The sequence below is a fragment of the Oculina patagonica genome, chromosome 14 (assembly GCF_052425735.1).
Source record: "Oculina patagonica isolate OP01 chromosome 14, crgOcupat, whole genome shotgun sequence".
In the NCBI taxonomy this organism is placed as follows: Eukaryota; Metazoa; Cnidaria; class Anthozoa; order Scleractinia; family Oculinidae; genus Oculina; species Oculina patagonica.
In genome coordinates this window covers 24,082,560-24,106,255 of record NC_135771.1, presented here as the reverse complement: position 1 = coordinate 24,106,255, position 23,696 = coordinate 24,082,560, and the positions used below count along the sequence as shown (strand labels likewise).

Genomic DNA, 23,696 nt, shown 5'->3' with positions numbered 1-23,696 from the left:
CGTTGGCTTTCAGCCCAGTCAAAATAACTTTTCAGTTTGCGGTAATTTCGTCTTCTCTTATTACTAGTCTATTACATGTTTGCCGTGGGCAAATAAGGAGAAGGAAACGCTTGTCTATGGCGGGTGCCATTTATACTTTGGCGATTTGCCTGCTTTTTTTAACGCGAATTTTCGATAAGTTGTGTTTGCATATACATGCATTTAATTAACGCGATTTTTCGTGTGGTGTGCATTCAAACGCATTCAATTAACGCGAGTTTAGTGTTTTATGCGAGATGATTTCTATAGCAATAAATAGCGATTTAGTAAAAAACTTTACAATAAAAATTTGCGATAAGACATTTACTAAAACCATTATTTGCTAAAAAATTAATTTAACATCGGATGAACATTTTCTGTATCTTTTTTAGAAACGGAAAAGGAAACGTTCATTACACGAACAAGATAAGAAAGAAGTAGTATTTATTTCTGTTTTGATCGGCGAGCAACAGTTTTCTCTTTTCCGGTGTTTTCTTTTTTAACCAGCCAGAAATTTTTCTATTCTTTTTAACGACGTTTTCGGCAAGTGTTGGCAGTATGTCGGCAAGTGTCGGCAATATGTTGCAAACATAGACATATCATATTCTGTCAACAACTTAACAAGCCTCTTAAAACCTACGCCCCGGGATATTAACGTTGGCTTTCAGCCCAGTCAAAATAACTTTTCAGTTTGCGGTAATTTCGTCTTCTCTTATTACTAGTCTATTAAATATCAAATAAGGAGAAGGAAACGCTTGTCTATAGCGGGTGCCATTTATACTTTGGCGATTTACCTGCTTTTTTTTAACGCGAATTTTCGAAAAGTTGTGTTTACATAGACATGCATTTAATTAACGCGATTTTTCGTGTGGTGTGCATTCAAACGCATTCAATTAACGCGAGTTTAGTGTTTTATGCGAGATGATTTCTATAGCAATAAATAGCGATTTAGTAAAAAACTTTACAATAAAAATTTGCGATAAGACATTTGCTAAAAACATTATAAGACGCGACGTTTCGACGTTGACTTAACGTCATTATCAAGCAAAGAAAATATGTGATAAAATGTATAAATACTAAAAATAGACAATGTAGATTAATTAATAAAAGCTGTGAAGTAAAAACTGTTTATTGTCAAACAAAGAGTTTAGCACGTATGGAGTCCGCCTGCGTATTCATATTTGGTCACAATCCCCGGGTAAATATTTACGTACGTAAAACGTGCGTTAAAAAACGTACGTTGACAAATTTCCACTGTTGCGTAAAAATCTATCTGTCAATTACCATAACTGGCATATTCCGACATGGCTTGAAATTTAAGGTGTTCCTGCGGTTTCAGTAAAACCTTTTATAAAACCAATTATCAAGACCGCTAACATGTTATAATATCGGTTGAAACTTAAGATGTTTCTGCATCCTCAAACAACACATTTTGTTGTTGGCAGCCCCGCGCCATGCTGCTGCTACCACTCCTGTTGTTTGTTATCTCCCAAACGATGCGCGCTATGGAAAACAGTGCGCTTTATCGAAATCCAACAGGCGATTTTTCTGTTGGGGAATTTACCCAAAATCCCTTCCATTACCTGTGGGTGCAGAAAATAACATCGTCCAAGGTGGCAGACCGGTTTGATTGCACTTTCCTCTGTGTTGGTGAACCAAAGTGTTTCTCGTTTAACGTTGCAGCGTATCCTGACTCGAAAGGTCTTTATCTGTGTGAGTTGTTGGCCACTGACAAGTACAGAGCAACTAAAATGTTTCATGCAAATGCTACATTCCATCATTACAGTCCACGGGTAAGAGTTTATATATTAGATCATAAACCGGTTTTCTGCTGGTCAACTTAATAACTACAGGCTGAATATTAAAACCGATTTTGACTTAATTTTCAGTCTCCATGTGAAAGCAATCCTTGCAAGAACGGTGCCGAATGTGTTCCTGAATATGAACTGAACTCCTATCGATGTCGCTGCAAGTCGGGATTTACTGGAACTTACTGCGAATGTGCAGGTACAAATCTAAAAATATATATATGGTTTAACTGGAAAGCTAGTTCAATTCAAAGGTACCCTTCCCGTTTTTACAACTGTGTTTAAGTCGAGATGCCCGTCTTCTTGTTCTGATGCTCAGGGTCATCTTATACAATACCCTAATCATACCTCTTTTTGAATATGAAGACGTCGTCTGAAGGGAACAAATAATGAGACCCTAATGTCAGAATTACAGATGCTACAAAACAAAGCTGTTAAATTTCTGATGGCATGGAACTAACAAACCAAAGCTCGTCAACTGAAGCACTAAAGAGCTTAGATTTCAAGCCTCTATCTACAACACGTTTTGCCATCGTTGCAGTTCAATCCTCAAATGCTTAATTGGACAACTGATTTTTTTTATTATTTATTTATTATTATTATTATTATTATTATTATTATTATTATTATTATTATTATTATTATTATTATTATTTTTTTTATTTATTTTTTTTTTTTGGGGGGGGGGGGGGGGGCTTAAATTATTCTTAGTGCGATTTTGGTATCATTACACCGGTACCACCCGACCTCAATATTGGCTGATAGGTGGGACGGTAAAAAGAAGTCATTCTCAATATTTAAATTTTCCTTTAGACTGTTAACGAAATACGATATGACTTGCTTGCATCACTCGACGAAACATTTAATGAGAAAAGAAGCAGTAAGCTAAGTAAAGACACAAAACAAGAGTTACATGCCCGTTATTTTGTTCTGATGCCCGATCATTTCTTAGTACGATTTTGATATATTTAGACCCTCCATTCTCCCTCCATTCACCTGGCACCTAAACACAGTTGTAACTTCTAAACCTAACTTGTTTTTTTTTTAATTTATCTCACGTTCAATTTTTCTTGTAGCAAAAAGTTGCAGTGTGATTAAGCTGTGCAATCCCAAAGCTCCAAGTGGTTCCTACGTCATCGACCCTGATGGAGAAGGAGGCGTGACACCTTTCACTGTTAACTGTGATATGACTGACAAGAACAACGTTGGCGTGACAGTCATCAGTCACGACAGTGAAGACAGAAAGTACGTGAGAGGATGTGACCCACAAGGCTGTTATAAACGTGACATCCACTACACTGGGGCAGATCTTCTCCAGCTGGGAAGCCTAACATCCATATCTACCCACTGTGATCAGTTTATCGAGTACGAGTGTTATGGCTCAAAACTATTAGTCGACGGTAATTTGCATGGCTGGTGGGTATCACGTTATGGAGACAAGATGACGTATTGGGGAGGAAGTAACTCCAGCTTTCCTTACAAGTGCGCATGCGGGGTAACTGCCACCTGTGCAAACACCGGATATGGATGTAACTGCGATGCAGATGATTTAACGCCTCGTGAGGACAGCGGTTTGTTGACTGACAAATCCCACCTCCCAGTAAAACAGCTGAGATTTGGAGACACAGGCGGCAGTTTTGAATATGGTTATCACACTCTGGGGAAACTGAAGTGTTACGGAGTTACAAGCAAATGAACCAGGTCATGTTACAGTACTCCGGCTGACTTCCTAGCTTAACATTGTATTTTAATACATCATCAGTTCTGTTACGTTCCATTTACTAAGTAATATGCCATGGTATGGTCAGGCACTTAATGAACACTGGTAATTAACATTTAATTAGCAACCGACTTCATGACACCTCAGCGTAGTAGGTTTGTTATTTAGAAAAAGTGGACTAAATAACGGAGTTTGATTGTTACTTCTTGTCGTTGCCGATGTTTGAATCGAAATCACAGGTAATTTTAAATCAGGATCAAATATTTTGTTTCGGTTGCAAACTAAAGTATTTCTGATTGCCCGATTTGTTGTTTCTTATTAATAAACAAATTGCGCCATGTGTAAATTAAGGTAGAGTTAATAATGCAAGTGTTAATTAAAAAAACGTTTTATGCTTATTAATCGCTCAAGACTTAATACTCTATACAGCGAAGTTCTTCATTGTAAAAGGAAAAAGAATGAAAGACTAGAGGGTAGGCTTTTATAGATTGTGCTCCTAAAAGTGGCATATTATGCTACTAGCAGTGCTCAAAATTTTGCCAAATTATGCAAAAATTATGCCAGAATTCCCAAATTATGCTTCTGATTTCCGAAATTATGCTCACAAAATGACGTAGATTCTATACATAGAGGTGCGCAATAACGACACCAAATTATGATGTTTTTTAAATAAACTGTTGTTGTAAATTTATTTGTGTTTATGGCAGTTTATCACGGCCGTCAGCTGTCCAAATTAGCTTCTCGCATCTCTAAACCGTTTGTAAAATGCCTCCAACGACTTAACAATCACAATTGTATAGCTAAAACACGCATTGCAAGAACAAACTACCTAAATTTCATTTATTTCTGTAGAAAGTACACCATATTTACTACATTTTATGAATTTAATTTGCTCCAAAAAGTGCTAAAAATTGCTAATTAGGCCGTGGCAGTGCTCGTTTCACAAATTATGCTTTTTAGCTCCAATTATGCCAAAAATTATGCTAGCACAATCTATAAAAGCCTACTAGAGGGCTGTTTTTGCCTTGAAATAACAGGCTTTAAAAAAATTGTCTTTCCCCATCTCTTCTACCTGACACGAACTTCTGATTTGGGAACACCAGCTTGAAAGGGGGACGCACATAGCAAATTGAGCGAATTTATAGTCGAAAGCGAATGAAGGCTTCTTCAACTACCTACAGGGGGTGGGTCGGGGGAAGGGGTGGGTTGAAAGGACATCACAAATCAAATTGACCGAATTTATAGTCGAAAGCGAGTTAAGGTCCTTCAATCACCAAACAAAATTATGGATACTTTGAGACGAAGGAAGAAATAAGGCCCTGGAAGCCCTTTTGAAGCAAGCTTCAAAAGAGCGTGCGTGCGCGAGCGAGCGTCTTTAGGAACCTCTGGGTACACGCGAGCTTATCAACACGCGAGGAGGCCACGAGCACAATAGTAGCTCCTGTAAACTTCTAATTGCTGCAACCGGTCATCAGTAGTCCAAGGAAAGCGATACAATTATCATCTTGTGCGAATGATCATAAGCCAGTCAGCGTCAAAGAACAAACTAGCAAGATGTCTTTTTTGATACAGGCCTGAATTATATCAGACGTACAAGTAAAGTAGATTTTATTCTGTCGACTTTATTTATTTTTATGTCACCATTTAAGTCGTGTTGCAGCGGGACACATGTACCTCGGCTTACTCAGCCCTAGACCCCTCTCCTTTTGCCCATTATCGATAATGCCTTACTGGCATTCATTTTGCCAGTTTTCCCCACGATTAAAAAGCCTGGTACAAGACAGCAGTCTCACTGACTTGACTTAATATAGAACAGTTCAGGATTTACAAATTTTATGTGCTCGGCCCTTGTGTAGAAGCCTCGTACCACCAGCACTACTGAGGTAGGAGTTAAAACAGGCTGAGAAGTAATTGCTGCAAATAAATAAAAAAGATCATATTAGAAGAGGAACTGAACTTTCCCTTCCGCGCGCACTTTATAGGGGTTGAATCCAAGCGCGAGAACCCAGGTACGCCTGCGTTCAATCCTTATAAAGGGTGCGCGGAAGAGTTTAGGGACTGGACTAAAGGCAAACCTCTACATAGAGGCGTATAATGTCAGTGCCTTACAGTCTGATATGTGAGGGGACTTTTTTCTTTGTTTTACGAAATGATGTAAGAATGGCCAGCCTAGATTAGCTACTACCATCTGCGGGCCACTTTACCGCATATTGTAAATAAATGAAATAAATTGTATAAAAGTAAGCTTTGCACACCCATCCGCACTGTCCCCTCGAACTGAGCGGCGTTGAACGGCAATACATGCAAAGTCAATTGTTGTAACTGCGGTAGGCGCGGTGGCCTAATTGTTAGTTGCTCGACTCCGAGTCGAACGGCCCGGGTTCGAGGCCTGTCCGGGGCGCTGCGTTGTGTTCTTGGGCAAGACACTTTACTCTCACAGTGCCTCTTAGCTCTCCACCCAGGTGTGTAAATGGGTATCGACGAATTTACACTATGAAACCGGGATAAGCTCCGGCTGTATGGGCCACTTGGCTCGGACACAGACTTAACCTTTTACATTCCATTCACTTAAACGTTTACCGACACATTCAAAAATACCAAGCGATTAGAAGCTATTAATTCAGGCAACCAACCGCCACAGTTAACTACATGCAGTTGACTTAGTTATTGCGCCTTATTTGAGCACAATTGTTTTCTGATTTTTGACATCCCCTTGTACTTCCGAGGGTTAATTGAATAATTAGCCAATTAACTTGGATTACACATTAGGAATGAAAATCCGTGCAGTGGAAACTATATAACTCGTGATCACCCTCTCTCTAAAGTTAGCGATAAATGAGAATTTTAGGTAATTGAAATTTATAATTTAGGTTATTTAGGTTCGTAATAGGTTCTTGTTTTCTGAAAAAGAAAATACATTGTTGCAAATAGAACTTTTAGTGGCATTCAACCTATTTATTTTGTTCATGCATGTAAAAATAAAGCACTTATCATTCAGAACATGACATATACATGAACAGTAATGCCTTGTCCAAACTTATTTTCCCAAAAGCAGGTCCGTACCTAGTATTTTTTTTGTCTGCGGGAGACACCTTTAGTTTTCTTTGTCCTTTTTAGTTAGTTTTCTTAGTTTTCGTTTTCCTGTGCCCCCTCCCCCCTCCCGCTTAATACTGCCCGAAAAGTAAACATTTTTAATCAATTTTGGAAACTAAGAACCTGTTTCCAAATTTTAGGCTAAATAGGTTCTTGTAAAAATGGTTCTAATTTGCAAATTTTAGCCTAACAGGTTGTTAAATGTTATGTTCTTACTCGCGGGTTTTTACTGTAGAATACGACCCAGCTTTCTTTTTTAATTATTTCTATGTTACCTGTCCCATCCCCAGGCAGGCTTCACCACGGCCCAATCCAGCTTCCACTGTGTTATGAGCGGTATTCCGTCATGGCGAACTTTCAATTTGGTTAATGTGCCAAGATCCTTGTCGAACGTTACAACGAACGAGTTTAGTGTAGCGGAGAGAAACTGGCGTCTGTGGCGATCAAGACATGTATCAAGTAAGAAAGGGTTTAAAAATATAACACAAACAGCGGTGATAAACATTATGAAAAATCGCATTTTTATAAACTTGACGTTTCGTATGCTAAGCTACATACATTTTCAAAAGTATGACCGTTAAAATTTTTGGCAACTATTTATATATTGTATGAAAGGGGTCTGGAACCGAGACTGTGACAATTGATCTACAGCAGTAACTTAATATTTACATTTTGGTTAATAAAGTAACAACCTCTCACTGCCGACATTGGCATTTAAAGAAGGTTGTAGTTCATTAATGTATAAGGTCTCTTTAATCTTGCAGTGGAGGTCAGTTTTGCCTGACGCGAGGATTTCAAAATGATCCCATTTGATGTTATGGCCTGTGGTTTTTATGTGATCAGCAATAGCTGATTGATGGTTGCATTTAGTGAGGGCCTTAAAGTGTTCAGTTTTTCTGTCATGCAATCGTCGTTTTGTTTTCCCAATGTAAACGTCATCAAGTTACGATGGCCTAAAACCAAGAGTCTATAAGAAAGGGTTTATTAAAAACTTGGCTACCTATTACTTCCCTAGCTGATGTTTTATGGTGTAACGATTCTACAAGCGTTTGAAAGAACGTTTCTCTCATCAAATATGGGTTCATGATTAGCGTGCGTATATCGAGTTTTATTATTCAACCAATGCGCGCGCTGCCCATATATGGTCAAACTGTTGTTGATATCTGTCATCCGTACATAACAGATATCCTGCGATATATGTAGGATGCGAAAATTCTTCCGAAATCTTGTAAAGCGCTGCATAATTACACTTTATCTTTCTGCAAAACGTGTTTCGTTGACAATTTGTTGAATAATAAAACAATTATCCTGCTCAATCTTGCGGAATATCGTCTGATTTTAGCCAACTCGGCCTGCGGCCTCGTCGGCTAAGTATCAGGCGATATTCCGCGCGATTTCGCAGGATAATTGTTAAATAGATGCACGCGGGAAGTTTGGAGAGCACAAAAGAAGCGTAAGAGTTGCTCTAGGTGTAGTCGAGAGCAACTCTAGCTTCTTGAGTGCTCTCTTAACCTCTCAAGTGCATCCATAACTTGATATCAGAAACCCATAAGGGTTGAAACGTGTAACTTCCTATGATTCGCGTTGTACAAAGCGTTTGCACATTCGTTTACACTAAGTACCATATTTGGAAAATCACAAATTACTATACTTGGATTAAATTCACAGCGCGCGCTAGCTCGCGCTCGATGGCGAAATCTTGTTTTTGAACAAGCTTGGTTGAATAAAGTTAAATTTGGTTAAATTCTCCTGTTTCATCTTTTTGAAGTAGTCTGGAGAACTTCACTTCGATACACTTAATGTATTTCTTTAGTTTCTGTAAGAAATTTACGGCGTTTAGGACGAAATTCAAGCAACTTACCGCAAAACCAAAAATTATATGTTGCGTGTGTCATTACGTGTATAAAGCATTCGCGTACAATTCTTCGTGCTTCCAAATATGGTACTTAGCAAAATGAATATTCAAACGCTGTGCGCGCGCGTTACACGTTTCAACCCTTATGGGTTTCTGTTGATATACGTACAGTAAAAAACCGTGAACAGATTCTTTTATAACATAGCGACTACAAACTTGTGCGCAAAACCGGTTTTTGCGTCTAGGATCGTTTGCTTTGTATGCTAACGACGGTGTTCAGTAATTAAATTGTTTTCGGCAGGTTGAAATAGTTTCTTGCATTTATTTGCTATGAAGACTATCGGAAAGTAAGCGACTGAAATCGCAGCTATAAAACTTGACTGAACTTAATGCAACCACACACGTGATCCTTTTTACGCACGGCCGTGCGTTTAAGGTCGCGCGTGACCCTTGTAATCATTATTTATGTATTTATTTAAAGAGTATGCACGAACTGCATCGACTGAAGCCAACGAAATATTCATGAGAATTTTTTTCTCAACAAAGTTTTTTTTCAAGTAATTGTTGATGAAAGAAAATTAATGTCCAAGTTTGTTTAAAGGTTGCTTTGTAGTGAAGTTTTTAGTAAAACGGAATTCCTCGAGTAAGCACCGCATTGGGACTGCGGCGCTTATTAACTTTTTTGTCCCAAATGCGGCGCTTATTCGAGTAACTACGGTATAGTTGTCACCAACCAGAAGAGTCAGAAGCATATCACCTAGAAGCGTATAGCTCGGGGCCAAAGCTGGGGATTTTTAAATCGCGCGGGGAGCCAATCAGATTTTACTTTCTAATATGGATCAATTCATCGCACGAGTTTCAGGGCACAGGCAGACCACTCTATGTGTTCGTGGTTAATTATTATTGTTGACATGAGACGAACAAAAGACATTTTGAAATAGGCCTACTCTGGGACCCAAAGTCGCCGTAACTTTGGGCGACTTTAGGCGATTTTAGCTTATTTTGTCCAAAATTACGGGCGATTTTGGGCGATTTAAGGCGATTTTGTGCGACTTTAGGCGATTTTGAGCGACTTTAGGCAATTTTAGGGGACCGTTTAGGCAATTTTAGGTGACCAACTTAAGTACAGTTGTGGTATACATGTACATGGGAATCATCATGGTACACCATAAAGCATTGTTACAGAAAATATCTATACTATTTAAAGCGACTTAGAGCGACTTTGGGCGACTTTAGGCGATTTTGGGTCCCAGAATAGGCCTACACAGTGACCTTGAAATCTATAAGGGTCACTAAAATAAAGCTCTGGAAATTACATATCTAAACTACATTTCGCTCTAAATATCTCAATAAAGTTTAATGAAACGTTTATCGACTCATGTGTTGTATTTCTTCGCCTGCGCGGGCCGTTTTAAGAGCCTTTTTAGTGCAGAATGCACTTTTGTGATGGTTTGGTGGGAAGTCGTGTGATAAACCCCTAAACCCCTAAAGCGCTACAGTGTAAACTTTTAATCACCAATTAATTAATTAATATCAATTAATTAATTATTCCTTGTGGAGGGGGTGGGGGTGGGGAGCACCTGACCGTACCCCTAAGTAAAACCTGAAGCACATCTACGTTACTTTCATATGAAGATCTCAAACGTATATATTTGTTTCAGAAAACCCTTTGCTCTCCTTGTGCTACTACTCAACGTAATTTACACCAAACGCATGCGCAGATTAGTCTACGTTGTTTTCTGGAACTATCATGAACATCGCTTGTATTGCGTGTTTGCGGTAGGCTTCCTGCAGACTTCTTGGCGCCAAGTAAAAACCGCAAATTAATTAAATTAGATTTTGAGACTTTCACAGCGCTTTCGTAATTAGGTATGCAAAAACTTGCACCGGGATTTTCGGCGTGAACACCTGATAACCAGGAAACAAATATCCTAGCTGTACTGCGTTTTAAAAAACCTGTCGAAAAATGCGTTTTTTGATTAGATTTGTTTCTTTAGTTTTTGAGAATCGTCTTTGGTGCAGTCTAAACCGTAACTTAATTAAATTAAACAAATGTCATCGATGCCGCCGTAAAACAAACAAAAAACAAAAGTTTCATGTTATCGCATTTTCAAGGAAGACAAAAGTATTTTGTTACAAACGAACAAAAGTGTCGTGTTACGTTTGCAAAGATTAGCGTAAGGAACACCTGGGAAAGAATACAAGTAGCCTGTGAACAGTTTTTCCGAAAGTAAAATAAAGCAAATAAACACGAACATATCTAAAACATCATACTTTCAATTGTTCCATATTGCATTCTGCACTTACCAAATCATCGAGATTTTTAATGATTTAGCCGGCCGAAGCCCGGTAAGAGAGAGAGAGGAGACCACAAAAGTTGAAAAATTTAATTAATAAATAAAAGAATATTATTCACGTGGTTCCGTTCGTTTTCTGTGTTGTTTTTCTTTATGCGTAGTCGATGGACACGACAGCACTGTTGTCGTATGCTGAGCTGTCTTGTGCGCGAGCGGATTTCAGATATGCAAACTTTGAACTCTCTTTTTTTTCTCGCCTTTTTGCGACCAAAATCGACACAAAAAAATACTGGATAAATTTTGAATACGCTCACCTGTCTGTTTCCTGAAAAGAAGCGATTTTCACAGATCGGCACAGAGAATTTGAGCTACCTTTTAGCTGTCAGTTTCCTCAGGGGTTCTTTTCACTACAGCTGCGGCCAGTTACCATTGACCCGTTCGCCAGCGTTTTACGCGCCATCAAGTGCGAATCAACTACGCTCCCTCCCGCGCAGAGATTATTTTGCGCGAACACTCATCCCCGGGCACTCATCTCTCCTGGTCAGTCGAAATTTGCGCGCGACCGGAAGTCACAGTCACAGTCAATCAGTCGCAATCACCATGTTTGCGTTTTTTTTACATGTTGATGTACATGAACTAACACTATTTAGCTTTAATTTGCGGTTCATAACACATCTTGCATTTTTCATTTTGTTCCGTATCGTAACTATTGTTAATGTTTTAGCACTGTTGAAAGTTTTGTGGTGATGTATTTTTCATTTAAATTTATTATTTCACAGATGCAGCTGGACTTAAAGTACATAGTAGAATTTACCCTCAGAATGTATTTATTGACTTAATACATGTATCCATAATAAACAATAAAGAGAGGTATTATTAGAAACTCCTTGTCTCTCTAGTTTGTGGTGAGTTTAGTGGTAGTCCTCTGGACTACTCCCTCTCATGTGAACAATAATTTTCATGGAAAAGTGTAGTCAGCTATATTTCATGTACGATGACAGGTCACTACCATTATATTCCCCTCAAAATAAGGTCTAGAACGTCATCTTTCATATTTAAACATGCGTTTAAGTGAAAACAATGATAACAGGTTCAGTGTTAAGTGGTCCAGATTTTTTTAAGCCAGGTTCAGTTTGGAACTGATCAGTGACAATGTGGTAAATAATTTCTTGAATGTCACCCTTACAGTATTACTGTAGTTACAAATTAAAACCAAGATTCCCCTTGTTTAAAGTCAGTGCTGGAAAAGATCTATAAAACGGTACGATTATGCTCTGCCTCACCACAAAATGCAATGGACTTCTTTACTTGCTGTGAAAGGTGTAGTGTGTGTTCATAGTGGCCATATTGGAGGAGTGAAACAATAAAATGATTTTCCTTTGGAAAAAAAACCATCATTTTTATTCCTCTAATATAGCTGCCATGAAAATACTCTATATTTCAAGTTTTATTTTTCAAGCAAGAGTAGGCAATTTGAGAAAATACTCCAAGCCATCAGTGAATATTCTCCACAAAGTACTACAGAGTGGTTCTTTTTATAACACCCAACAAGAACTATGAGAAAAACTTAACAAGTAAATATGGCATAAATTAAAAAGTTGTAGATATTGTTTTGTTGTACATGTCTTACCCCCTACCCCAAACTGCATGCAGTCGTCGCAGTGGAAATAACCTAGTTGCGTGCCATTGGTGACAAATTGCTTAAACGTAAATGGTTTGATTTTGTGTTTTTAAGCCCCTTTGTATTTATTTTACCAAGACACAGAGTATTTTGAATTCATTTACAGCCACCAAAACATTTTGTGGCACAAAACTATCCTGAAATATAACACACTGAACTTTGCATGAGGCTGTCAAGATGTGTGGGCTGGAATGAACTTTCCCCAGTTACTTGTATGAAACGAAATGATCAGCAGTCAGAATGAGATTTAAAAAAAAAAAAAAAATTTATTCTCATCAGTTAGTGAATACTAGGCCCTGTCTTTTTGTTACCATTTAGCCATCTGCACAACCTGTAAAAATAAAGTAATAAAATATAAATTGTTATCTTCACTTTAAAACAAAGTGACCAAGGCTGGAAAAAGTTTCAACCTTAAAACCATTTTGACCAACAAAAACCGACTAAAAATTTTGACACAGAGGCACAGAGCTTTAAAAACACTACATGAACTTGTTGAGCTTTGAATTTATTTACCATTTATTTATGAAACTTTCAAAGCTGTTTGATTTTTGCTTTCTTGTCTTTTGTTTATCATCATAATTACCCTGGTTCATCTTACATTTTAAGGGCCTAATTCTCAGATAACCTTTTTTTTATAACTGATCTTCCGACTTCAACAATTATAAATATTTGGTTTGTTTGTTTTGGCACATAATGCACAGACTCAACCTGTCCACTCTTGCAAAATTCCCATAATACATCTTGTTTACCCCCCAAAATTTTTGCATAAGCATTGTTTTCAATTTCTCTTGGGACGATTGCACGTCATAATTTGTAAATCCCATGAGAAATTGAAAACAATGCTTATGCAAAAATTTTGGGGGGGTAAACAAGATTGTATTATGGGAACGGTGAAAACAGCAAATTAGGCAAATTTATCAAACATTAAATATACTTCATATATGCAAGTACAGTTTATGATCCCTATTATACTGTCATGCCTATTTCCTGCTCTTGATGATTCAATGTATTAAATAGGTCATATTTGTATTCTCGGTATTGGGTTGTTCCAGAAAAAATCCACACCCCCCCGACGGATGGGATTCTGGAAATTCTTGCGGGAGGGGGGGTAAAAGGCTCTGGAAATCCAGGCGGGAGGGGGGGTTGAACTTCAAAAAGTCTTCTGCAGGGGTCATTTCAACCGATAATTCAAGCGCTTCGAACGTTTAGTTCGGTGACACTTCAGCGCCCTCAGATCCTGAAAAAGTAGATTATATTAGTTTTTGTTCATATATTTCTCACCTGACATAAATGATAATCTAAGTTCCTTAACAGGTCTTTTTATAGCAGAAAACGTTAAAACAAGATACAAAATTAAAGAGAACCCGTCACAAGATCTCACAACGAAGATCGTGAAACGCCTGACACAATTCTACTCTGCAAAAGCCTGGTGACGAATGTTGTTCACAGCGGACTTTTGACACAACGCAATGGACGAATCTGAAAGTCATCTTAGTCACTTTAAAAATAATTAGTTGAATGTACATGTTAGAAATTCATTTCGTGATTGGGAGCTGTTTCAAGTGCTTTTGTCTTGGCTACATTCTCTTCCGCATAAATTTTGCCTTCCCGATTTACTGACGAAAGCCAAAAAGACTTTTTGTAACTATGGGCAGTAGGGCGGGCATAATAGCTAAGAAAGCGGTTCACAAAGCGAGTTTCAACTTTACTTCCACTGCAAATTAGAACATCTGGCTCTTGAAGGTAGGATATGTGAATGAAGTTATCCAGTCCTAAGTTATAGAAGAATTTGGACGATAAAGAAGTTTAGACTTGTTATTCGAAAGATTTTGAAGAAGATTTTAGAAGTTCTTGATCTTCAGTGGACGGGACTGACCTTATGTCTCGAAAATCAGGCGAAGAGGAATGACTATTTGACTCTTTTATCATATTTTTTACTAATCGTATTACTTTAGGACCATATCTAGCGCAGAGTAGAATAAAGGGCAACTGATTTTAATGAGCTAAGAATGTAAACACTCGTTCACTTTTTCGTATTTTTGCTCCTTCCTTCTTTTAGATCCATGCGAAAGAATTCTTAGCTTAATATTAGCTGATGCTTTAGAAATTAAACAAAAACATCTTCTAGACGTGATTGTGCATATTTTCTATTAAAATTTAATTAAATTTAAGCATAACATAATTTTTTTTCTGGAAATCCAGGCGGGAGGGGGGGTCTTTGGTCTTGGAAATCCAGACAGGAGGGGGGGTCTTGTGCTTCAGGAAATCCAGGTGAGAGGGGGGTTAAAAAACGACCCCATCCGTTGGGGTGTGTGGATTTTTTCTGGAATAATCCATTGGACTGGAACTAGCTTGCAATGGAGGCTTATGCGGGTAATCTTTTTAAATGCAAATGGCATGAAGCTGTTTTTAATGATATTCCCCCACATGAGCCTCCATTGCAAGCTAGTGCCAGTCCAATACCAAGAATACGAATATGGTCTATTGGTTCAACTGATGATCACTGCCTCTTGCATGCAGGAATCCTGGCATATCCAACCGAACATTCGGTAATCGAACCCAATCGAACACCAATCATTCGATTGGATTCGGTAATCGAACATAATCAAATCCACAATAAAATTTGGTCAATCGAACAAAATCAAACATTCAATTACCGAACAGTCGACAATCGAACAAAATCGAACGTTCGATTACCAAACAGTCGACAATTGTACTCAGTTGAACGTTCGATTACCGAACTCCTGTTTGTTTATATTGCAGACATTTTGTACAGTGCACTGTCCCCCTAATTAGTCCTGCGTGAATTACTTATAAAGAGACGGATTCCGAACAAATAATCGACTCGATTGAGTTCGATTGTGTTCGATTGGTTCGAAAATCAAACTCACAGCGAAATAGATGTTCGATTTTGTTCGATTATCGAACCAATCGAACGATTGGTGTTCGATTGGGTTCTATTGATTTTTGTTTCGATTTTGTTCGATTGGATACACCGGGAGGAATTGACGAATATTGACGTGACAATAACAAAACGTTATATAAAATTTATCAAACAATTATACGGCAGTATTGGTAACCATCATCATTTCATGCATTTATAGCTCAATGAAAGGCTTGAAAATATGCACAATCTTACGTTTTTAACGTCTCTTGGATTAAAGCTGACTTCCACTCGAAAAAATTTTATGTTTTGAGGTCTTCTGATCGCACCGTCACGCTGTCAAAACGCGAGGTTATAAATCGCACAAAACAGTCACCTGGTACAAGCTAATTCGTATATTTATACGAAGCCCAAGAATTGTACTTTAAACCCTTCGTATTAATTTTTCGTACCCGGTGGCTGGCGTATTGCACTATCAAAAAAAGTCTTTGTATGTGAAATAACTCACCTTTTTCGCAAATTTATAATTTGCGAAAGCATCGTGTCCCAAAGCCAAATTCTGCTTGTTAAAGAACTGGAATGGATCTGATACGCCCTGCACAACTCAGAAGAGAATACGTTCCACTTAAAATCGAATCTGAAAGATTTCTCGATCGCCTAAAACGGTCAGTAATTGTAAGAAACTGGCATCCTTCAAACGGCCGCCATTTTTCCTCCCTTCACAGCTCAGGGAATCCTCGACCCATGAGCCAATCATATATCCGTAAATCGGACACGTGATAATTTCGCGGCGCTAGAAAACTGACCAATCAGACAAAAGTCTCTTTTGCTTCCATAAAGGGCTCATAAAGGGAAGTTACACGCTTCTACGTGTATGTACGCGTGATTAACCTGCGATAAGGCGTTATTTTTCTCGGGATATAAAAATAGATGATCGCAGGTTAACGCGTGATATGCTTCTGATGATGATCGCAGAAAATAGATGATCACAGGTTAACGCGTGATATGCTTCTGCCCAACAGATAACATGCTCAGTTTACCAAGCAAATATGAGCGATCTAACACGCAATCTGATTGGTCCATATTCAGAAGTGTGACACCTAAATGCGACTGCAGATGTCATAGAAAGCGCATAAATTTACATCTTGGGTCATCTTGATCCAGAGTTTACGGTTCCTCGAAACAGAACGCGTCTTTTGTACCTACCTTTGCATATTTGCACGTCCGGGCGATAACTTCAACGCATAAACCATGGCGGTTTTGTTCCGAACCTGTTGCTGTAATTTGCGGACGGGAATTCTTCTCATTGGTATCTTCGGGTTGGTGAGTGTTACCTTTAATATTATAGGAATATTTTTAACGAGGCATTTTAGACCATTTTAACAACGCGAACAAAATTTACGCGTAATAAAATTAACGCGAATTTAGGAAAAGTTCTGGTCAAATCCTTATAGCAAAAAAGTTGACATACATAAAATTAACGCGAATTTTTGAAATTCGCGTTAATAACGTGTATCGTTTATTTCCTATAATAAGGTATTCACAAATCGTGTTATGATATCAACGTGGCTTTCTGACAGGAACCCGGGAAAGCTGTGATATCCTTCCAGCTACTGTTCCTCAGCAGACCTCTGACGAGTTAATTTCTTTATGGATTCATTCTTGATCATGATACCTTAGCCCTTCAAGGACCGTGATTTGTACAAAGGTTTTCCCCTGGTTTTCCCGACCCGTTTGAAATTCGATTCATGGAATGTTTGCCTGTCGAGCCGAACCGCTTACAAGATTGTGTAAGCATTTTCGCGAAGAGGCGCCTGAGCCGGTCAAATTTTAAACAGAAAAAAAAAGGAAAGAAAATTACATTTCGATGGTTTCATCCTTTGCATTTGTGGATATGGGGATGGACAATCGGCGCGTCGCTCGAGGCCATTTCAACAGTGTGCGCTAAATGCGTTGTTCGTACCCCTGAATTCGCACATATCACCGGCCCAGATCGCACCATTAAATGTCATTTTATATAGTTTAAGATACTCTGATGTTTATTCCTTCACTGAGTTCAGAACAACAATGTTTTTATCTTTACAAAAGATCTGTAAATGATTTCTATAAGCTTAAATTTACAGACTGTGTACACATCGTACTAGTACAAGCTTTAAATCGCATCTTGTCAATGTGAAGAATATTCCGCTTACAGCAATCTTTAAAGTACGCGTTCTGACCGGTTTTTGTTACTAATTAAAATGGATTTTGGAAAAATGCCCGGGGGGTACTCCCTATTATGGCCTATACGGGAGGCTCCGTCCAGAAGGGGTACCTTTTTCAGGCTTCAGGTATATAAAAGGGTAGGGATTTCACAAGTTTAGGTATACCAAAGGGTATGGGAATCTGTCATTTAGGTTTTTGAAAGGTCCTTTAATTAAAATATTTCGAACAGATAGAATTTATGGCTGTATTATCAATTTATTAAGCGCCACTTGAACTGAAAATGACAAGAAAATGTCATGTTTTAAGTCTATACTATAACTTTCAGTTATGTGAAAGGGGTACCTTTTTATACGAAAGGGGTACAATTTCTGGCAAAATGGTATATAAAAGGGTAAGGGGTAAGAGCTCGGGGCGGAGCCTCCCCGTACAAAACTTTTTTGGGTACCCCCTCCCCCCCCCCGGGAAAAATGTTAGACACACATTTAGTGAGATTCTTGCTACAACCAGCTCAAATTGGTTTCGTCTCGCATCACTAACTGCAGGCACAATTTTAATACGCAATCATGATCATGCAACCGGAATTAGATTTTTCCCCTTGCATTTTTTGGAAGCCCCCCTATTATTCGGTGTGTTTTTTCCCTGCCCCCCCCCCCCCCCCCCCCCCTCCCTCATTGCATAACCCACAACCTTGGGCGGAAAACCATGAACAACCCCCCGCCTCTACCACCACCACCCAAAAAACCCTGATGATTATAAACAAGACATTTTCAGTCTCAAAATTAACCACATTATGATCAAATTTTTTTTATCAGTTTTGAAACTACTAATAATTATTAGTTTATTGAGAATGAAAAACTTAAATTTATCCTAAATACTATCATGGTATACCTGCCAACTTTTTCTGGGTCAAAGGTGTTAGATTTTTATCCTGAGAGTGCCAGGATTTCCGAAGACAATACCATCGATCACGTCCGAAGTATTCTGAATACGTTTCGAACATATCCCGATCCCAGTGCGTAGACGCGTTTTGCTAAACACGACCTCGTTCCCAATGCTTTTCTTGTCAAAACTCTGAGACCTCGGGGAAAGTATCGTCATTTACTCAATCCCAATTTTCATGGAGTTTTTGTTTCTGACATTGGTTTGAGTTCACATATTTTTGGAAAGTGTGGCATTGATGGTTGTAATAACTCACATTCTTCGACTAGATAAGAAAAATTGGTTCGCAAGCGTGAGTTGGCGTGAGATTGAAGTTAACTTAACTTGCAGGTGTGAGAATCGCGCCTAAGGCGTGAGTTTTGGCAAGTGCTTAAACTTTTTCAATGCCTTAACTATTACCTCCATCTCCATTTCATTTAACAGCTTTCATCAGCAGTTGGTATATATGCAGGATATTATAAGTATAATACCTACAAAGTTCTTTCTGGTGCCAAGGACAGCAGCACAGGCTACTTAATGGATGGTATATGCTCAAATAATATGAATATTTACAAGGGAATGCTCTTAGAGTGGTAACAAAGCAAGACGGGGGGGGGGGGGGGTTAGGGTATTTGGGAGAATAGGGGGAAGCCAGGAGGGGTACGGGAGGCTTAAGAAGAGAGGGCAAAAAGGCGGATTTCTAAGATGGCAAGAACTCTCACGGGAATAATTGAGAAATTTTTTTGCAATATTGCATGCATTTTTTTAATAGAAATAGCGCAAAGAGGTGAAAACCATTAAGGAAAGGGCAGGAAACCTAGAGTAAATGTATGGAAAACAGGAGGTTCATACCCCCCACCCCAACACACACACACACTTAGGGAAGGTATCATAATTTATTGCCATATAGAGATTCCCCACCTCAGGGCATACCAATGTACCTATACACAGAAGTGATTATTTTATATTCAATATGCGTTTCATTTAACAAAATTTACAAGGTACATTATTGATCTTGGTTAGAAAATCATTAGACATAAAATATCTCATGATTTTCCAGTGCCTTTCCATTGTTTTTTTTAAGCATGGGATCAGTGATAAATGCTGTTTACTACTGCTATCAAATGTTGTTCTATAAATCCACAACAATAATTATATCAGTATATATATTGTATTACTGAAAAAGCTGGTTTTTTTTTCTAAGTTTTGATCACGTTGAGCTGTGTTGGTATTGGTATTCAAGCAATCAAGCTGTTGGTGAATTTGCCACTTTTGGCATCATATGTTTTGGTAAGCCATCAACATCTTATTCCCCTCACAATGTCATTTGCATTTTCTTGCAAAAAGGTAAGAGAGAAAAAGGTGGAGAGAATTAAAAAAAAACATCTTTCAACTAAAGGGAATGTTGCTTCAATCTATACCAAGTTCTTTGAACTTCAGACCTGTTAAAAGTAAACACACACATATGCATGTACACAGGTGTGTGCATATACTTGATTATAACTATCTGGCTGGCTTCAAGTTACTTGTTTGTCTTCCTGTTTAATTCCTAATTTATGTATTCTTTCTCTCTCTTTTTTCCTTTTTTAATTAGTAATTAATTAATTAATTTTGATAAATTTAGTTATTTATTAATTTACTTGTTCATTTATGTATTTATTTTTCAGAGGAACAGGTTTTTGGCCTTCCCCTGGATGTTGTGGAGCTATATTGAGATTGTTTATACTTTTGGAGTGACCATTTTCAATATTGCCATCTCGAATGGAGTAGGTTTTGTGTTGAACTACATATACCACTTGCTATTTAATAATTTTTAGATGGAACATTTTAACATTGATTATGAAAGCCCAGACATAAATTAACTATGCTTTAATTACTTTGCAGCCTGTATACTTCTATGTTGCAACAATCCCTATATGGATCTTATCAGTAAGTTCTAAATTCATTCATTCATAATTATTTTTAACTAGTGCGTCATCGGTTGCATATTGGTACCGGTGTCACAGGGGCGTAGCGTGCATTTTGGAGAGTCGCACCCGATTGTGCGCCGGGCGCTCTACTGGGGTCTGGGGGCGCTCCCCGGGGGTCTCGGAAATGCCATCTCCTGGTTTTTCTGCGGGCATTTTCAATAATTGGGTGCATGGGTTTTTACCATTCTCGGTCTGCCGTGTACGAAAAAAAAACGCACACAGGTCGGAGACGGCTCAGCCAACGGGCAAACTCCGTACTACACGTCAATTCCACGTTCTTGTGTTATTTGGGGATTGCTGGGGCTTATCATTCGTCCGTCATCGTACTTCGCAGGGGATTAAGACGTTCATGCTACTGGCTACGTTCGGTAGTGTTGTTGACACAGGATAAGTAACAATGTTACGGAGCAAATTCACGAAAAATTGGGGTTGCGGGTGGGCGCTTTTTTCTATTTTTACTTCTACTCAAATCATCTTGTCATAGTGGCAGCACGAATTATTAATGCTTGGATAAAGGGAAATTTAATAAAAAAATAGCTAGTATACAAATATTAAGTTATCAGCAGCAAATATGAGAAAAAACGTTTTTAGGTAATAATTTTTTTTCTCGATGCCAGCTGTACGCACGGGCGTTCGTGCGTATATGGACGCTACGCCCCTGTGTCATAAGACCTCTTACTGACTGCTGTCTGTTTATAATAAAGATTTCGTTTATAAGATTTGCATCTAAATTCACTGGGCTCTAGACTTTTCCGAGTTTTTCACTAGCCAAAGTGGCTAGTATAGGAATGCTAAACCTGGTAGCCAAAACCTAAATTTTAGTAGTCTTTGGCTAGTTGGCTTCCGTTAGTCTCAAGCCCTGTAAATAAATTGTTTGTTCAGAAAATTAAACCTGTTGTTGTGGTGGGCCATAGAAATAATCAGCAATAGCACTCTTTTTCATGCTCAGAATGCGAGAAAGTGCATTCTGAGTTTCTAAATTTTTCCGGGGGAGCAAAAAATTGCTCCCGCCCCCAGACCCCTCTAGAGAAAAGGGCCCTTACAGCCCCTTGGTGGTCACAGGCTGTTATTGAAACCCAGGGCTGCCAGTTTTGGCCTATTGTGTAATCTTGAATGTTTCACAGGGTTTTGTGCAGCAAAGTTGTGGTTTTCTTATTGTTTGTTATTGTTTATTTATTAGATCTATTTCACCATTGTGGTTTTCTTATACATCGTGGCCCTTCAAGAAGACCCTTCAGGAGCCACAGCTGGCTTTCCGTCTAATACCATGGTAACCATACTTTGTTATAAGTGACAGGAAGTTATATCTACAATTAAATAACCCCCCTGATGTAGGGGTTAACGCACTAAGTTGATTAATGGTAGATCGATATTGGCTTATCACTGATTACTTTAAGGAAGCTGTCTTAAGAGAGCTATGTAGGGCACAATGTTTTTGATGATAATTGTGCTGCATTATATGAAAAGTCAAATTTTTAGCGACTACTCTGATCTGGTGCTTTAGGTCCAACCCCCCCCCTTTAGGGCACGTGACATCCAGTCATCATCCCAAAATTGTTTTGCAGTGACCCCGGGCAGGGATTGAGCCTGGAGAGTTAATGTGGAGTCCAGTGCACTAACCATTAGGCCACCGTGCCTCCAACAACCATGCAGTTCTAAAAAAACTGAAGCAAGTCTGGGATTAAGGATAGGGATGTTTGGTGTCTAGTGTAGTATAGGGCTGCAAATTCAGCTGAACATGCATGGTCTGGTATAGGGTAAGGGCTTCAGATTGGCACACCCCCACCCATAAATATACAGAGTACCCCCCAGGAGAGGAGGGTTGTTCTGATTCATGGCATGAACTGAATAAGTTGTGCAATGCTTTTCTGCTGTACATACCAGAAACTTATTTGTGTCTAGCGAGTAATGTATGTATGATAGAAATAGTGACTGTTGAATCCATGTTGTTTGTCTCTTACAGATTCATGTGTCTGGGCCTGGTTATGCTGCTATATAAGATTCCTTGAAGTCCTGTATGAAACCAAGCACAGCTCAGTGTAACCAACAAGTCAACATGCTGTTGTTTATATTGTGTTGTTGTATACTGGGATATTTTTACCGTTGTTATCGTTGATGTTTTTTTAAAGTATCATTTTGTAGACTTTGTACACTAGTGCATTGTAATTGTAACCTATCAAGACTAGTTGTAAGGGCATTCAAACAAGACAGTGTATACCAGTAATCTGCAAAGCAGACAATCTGTGACTTTAAAAAGGGAATGGCCGGATGCACAGTTTTAGAATAGCAAAATTAAAAGCAAATTCAAGTTTTGAACCTGTTCAGTATTTGTATTTCCATGTCTTACATGAATGACTCACTACCCTACCAGAGAACAATAGAACCTGAATAACAGGAACAATGCCCCAAGCCCCAAACTGCTACATTGCAGAACCATGTACCAGTTCTAGAGGGTGGTGGTGGTGGTGGTGGTGGTGGTGGGGGGGGGGGGGGTCTCACGTTTCACACAAAATAATAGCCATTTCACGAAAATAAGAGAAAAGGTGTTAAATTACCCATCGGAATAGAGTGCCCTAGGGCCCAGTATGACGATCAGTCAGCGTCATGCACTGGTCACGCAATAGGCTAAGTTTTGAATTACGTTGATCCTAAACAAAGGAGTGAAGTCGAGGTTGAGGGGAAAGAACAAAAGAAAATTCAAATTATTTCCCTGAATCTCGCGACTGTATTCCTTTGTTTGGGATCAGTAGAGCGTAGTTTGAAACTAGCCTATTTACCCACAAACCCCTTTAAGTGCTGCTAAGTGCTGCTAAGTGCTGCTAAGTGACTTGTGAGTGATTTGTTTGGAAGAAAGAAAGAACCACGGTTAACGGTCACATTTCACGAGGGGACAAAACAAATAAACAGTCGCAACTCTCATGACTTCTCATCACGCTTCACGGCTAAGTAACCAAATCAAATTTTATGAGAGAAAAAAGCAGCTGGGGGCCCCCCCCACTCACACGCTACCTCTTGAATTGAAGAATGAAATAGCGATAGAAATGATCCTCCAATAAGAGCGCTCTTTCCTTCCCAATACTTCTCGCTGATTTTCTTCTTCGGCTTCTGGGACTTTAATAGTCGTTTTGAGTTTGCAGCCGTAAATTAGGTCGTTACACATATACACAACGCGAATAATTAAAGAATTGTTGCGTGACAGCCGAAATTACGGCAGCGAAGGAGACTGGCACCCAATCCCTTCATACAA

General features: G+C 38.8%; 3 protein-coding genes and 2 long non-coding RNA genes across 5 annotated transcripts in view; 2 read left to right on the top strand and 3 right to left on the bottom strand.

Moving 5' to 3' along the window:
• LOC144639347 (uncharacterized) overlaps positions 1-23,696 on the bottom strand; it is a 127,223-nt gene that overhangs the window by 51,875 nt on the left and 51,652 nt on the right. The gene's annotated exons all lie outside the window — the stretch shown is intronic.
• Positions 1,423-3,902, top strand: LOC144637751 (contactin-associated protein-like 2). Its single transcript, XM_078496829.1, has 3 exons — positions 1,423-1,811; positions 1,908-2,025; positions 2,903-3,902. The coding sequence occupies exons 1-3, from the start codon at positions 1,473-1,475 to the stop codon at positions 3,520-3,522; spliced, it is 1,077 nt and encodes a 358-aa protein (XP_078352955.1). The 5' UTR covers positions 1,423-1,472; the 3' UTR covers positions 3,523-3,902.
• LOC144639311 (inactive pancreatic lipase-related protein 1-like) overlaps positions 5,160-23,696 on the bottom strand; it is a 210,974-nt gene continuing 192,437 nt past the window's right edge. The window contains exons 7-8 of the mRNA XM_078498623.1: positions 6,915-7,073; positions 5,160-5,460 (exon numbers count right to left, since the gene is read on the bottom strand). Coding sequence (XP_078354749.1) covers positions 5,364-5,460; positions 6,915-7,073 — 256 coding nt within the window. The 3' untranslated portion in view covers positions 5,160-5,363. The remainder of the gene's footprint in view (positions 5,461-6,914; positions 7,074-23,696) is intronic.
• On the bottom strand, positions 12,714-16,500 carry LOC144639357 (uncharacterized). Its single transcript, XR_013568140.1, has 2 exons — positions 15,865-16,500; positions 12,714-12,803 (listed from the first exon to the last, which is right to left on the bottom strand). It is a non-coding gene; the product is annotated as an uncharacterized LOC144639357 (long non-coding RNA).
• LOC144639346 (uncharacterized) lies at positions 16,476-22,761 on the top strand. Its single transcript, XM_078498673.1, has 7 exons — positions 16,476-16,679; positions 18,924-19,023; positions 19,684-19,769; positions 20,147-20,245; positions 20,364-20,408; positions 21,630-21,719; positions 22,413-22,761. The coding sequence occupies exons 1-7, from the start codon at positions 16,608-16,610 to the stop codon at positions 22,446-22,448; spliced, it is 528 nt and encodes a 175-aa protein (XP_078354799.1). The 5' UTR covers positions 16,476-16,607; the 3' UTR covers positions 22,449-22,761.

Coding starts and splice junctions, on each gene's coding strand:
- LOC144637751 (XM_078496829.1), top strand. CDS start 1,473: ATGCTGCTGCTACCACTCCTGTTGTTTGTTATCTCCCAAACGATGCGC. Junction 1,812..1,907: donor TCCATCATTACAGTCCACGG/GTAAGAGTTTAT, acceptor CTTAATTTTCAG/TCTCCATGTGAAAGCAATCC. Junction 2,026..2,902: donor AACTTACTGCGAATGTGCAG/GTACAAATCTAA, acceptor TTTTTCTTGTAG/CAAAAAGTTGCAGTGTGATT.
- LOC144639346 (XM_078498673.1), top strand. CDS start 16,608: ATGGCGGTTTTGTTCCGAACCTGTTGCTGTAATTTGCGGACGGGAATT. Junction 16,680..18,923: donor TCATTGGTATCTTCGGGTTG/GTGAGTGTTACC, acceptor TTCATTTAACAG/CTTTCATCAGCAGTTGGTAT. Junction 19,770..20,146: donor TTTTGGCATCATATGTTTTG/GTAAGCCATCAA, acceptor TTTATTTTTCAG/AGGAACAGGTTTTTGGCCTT.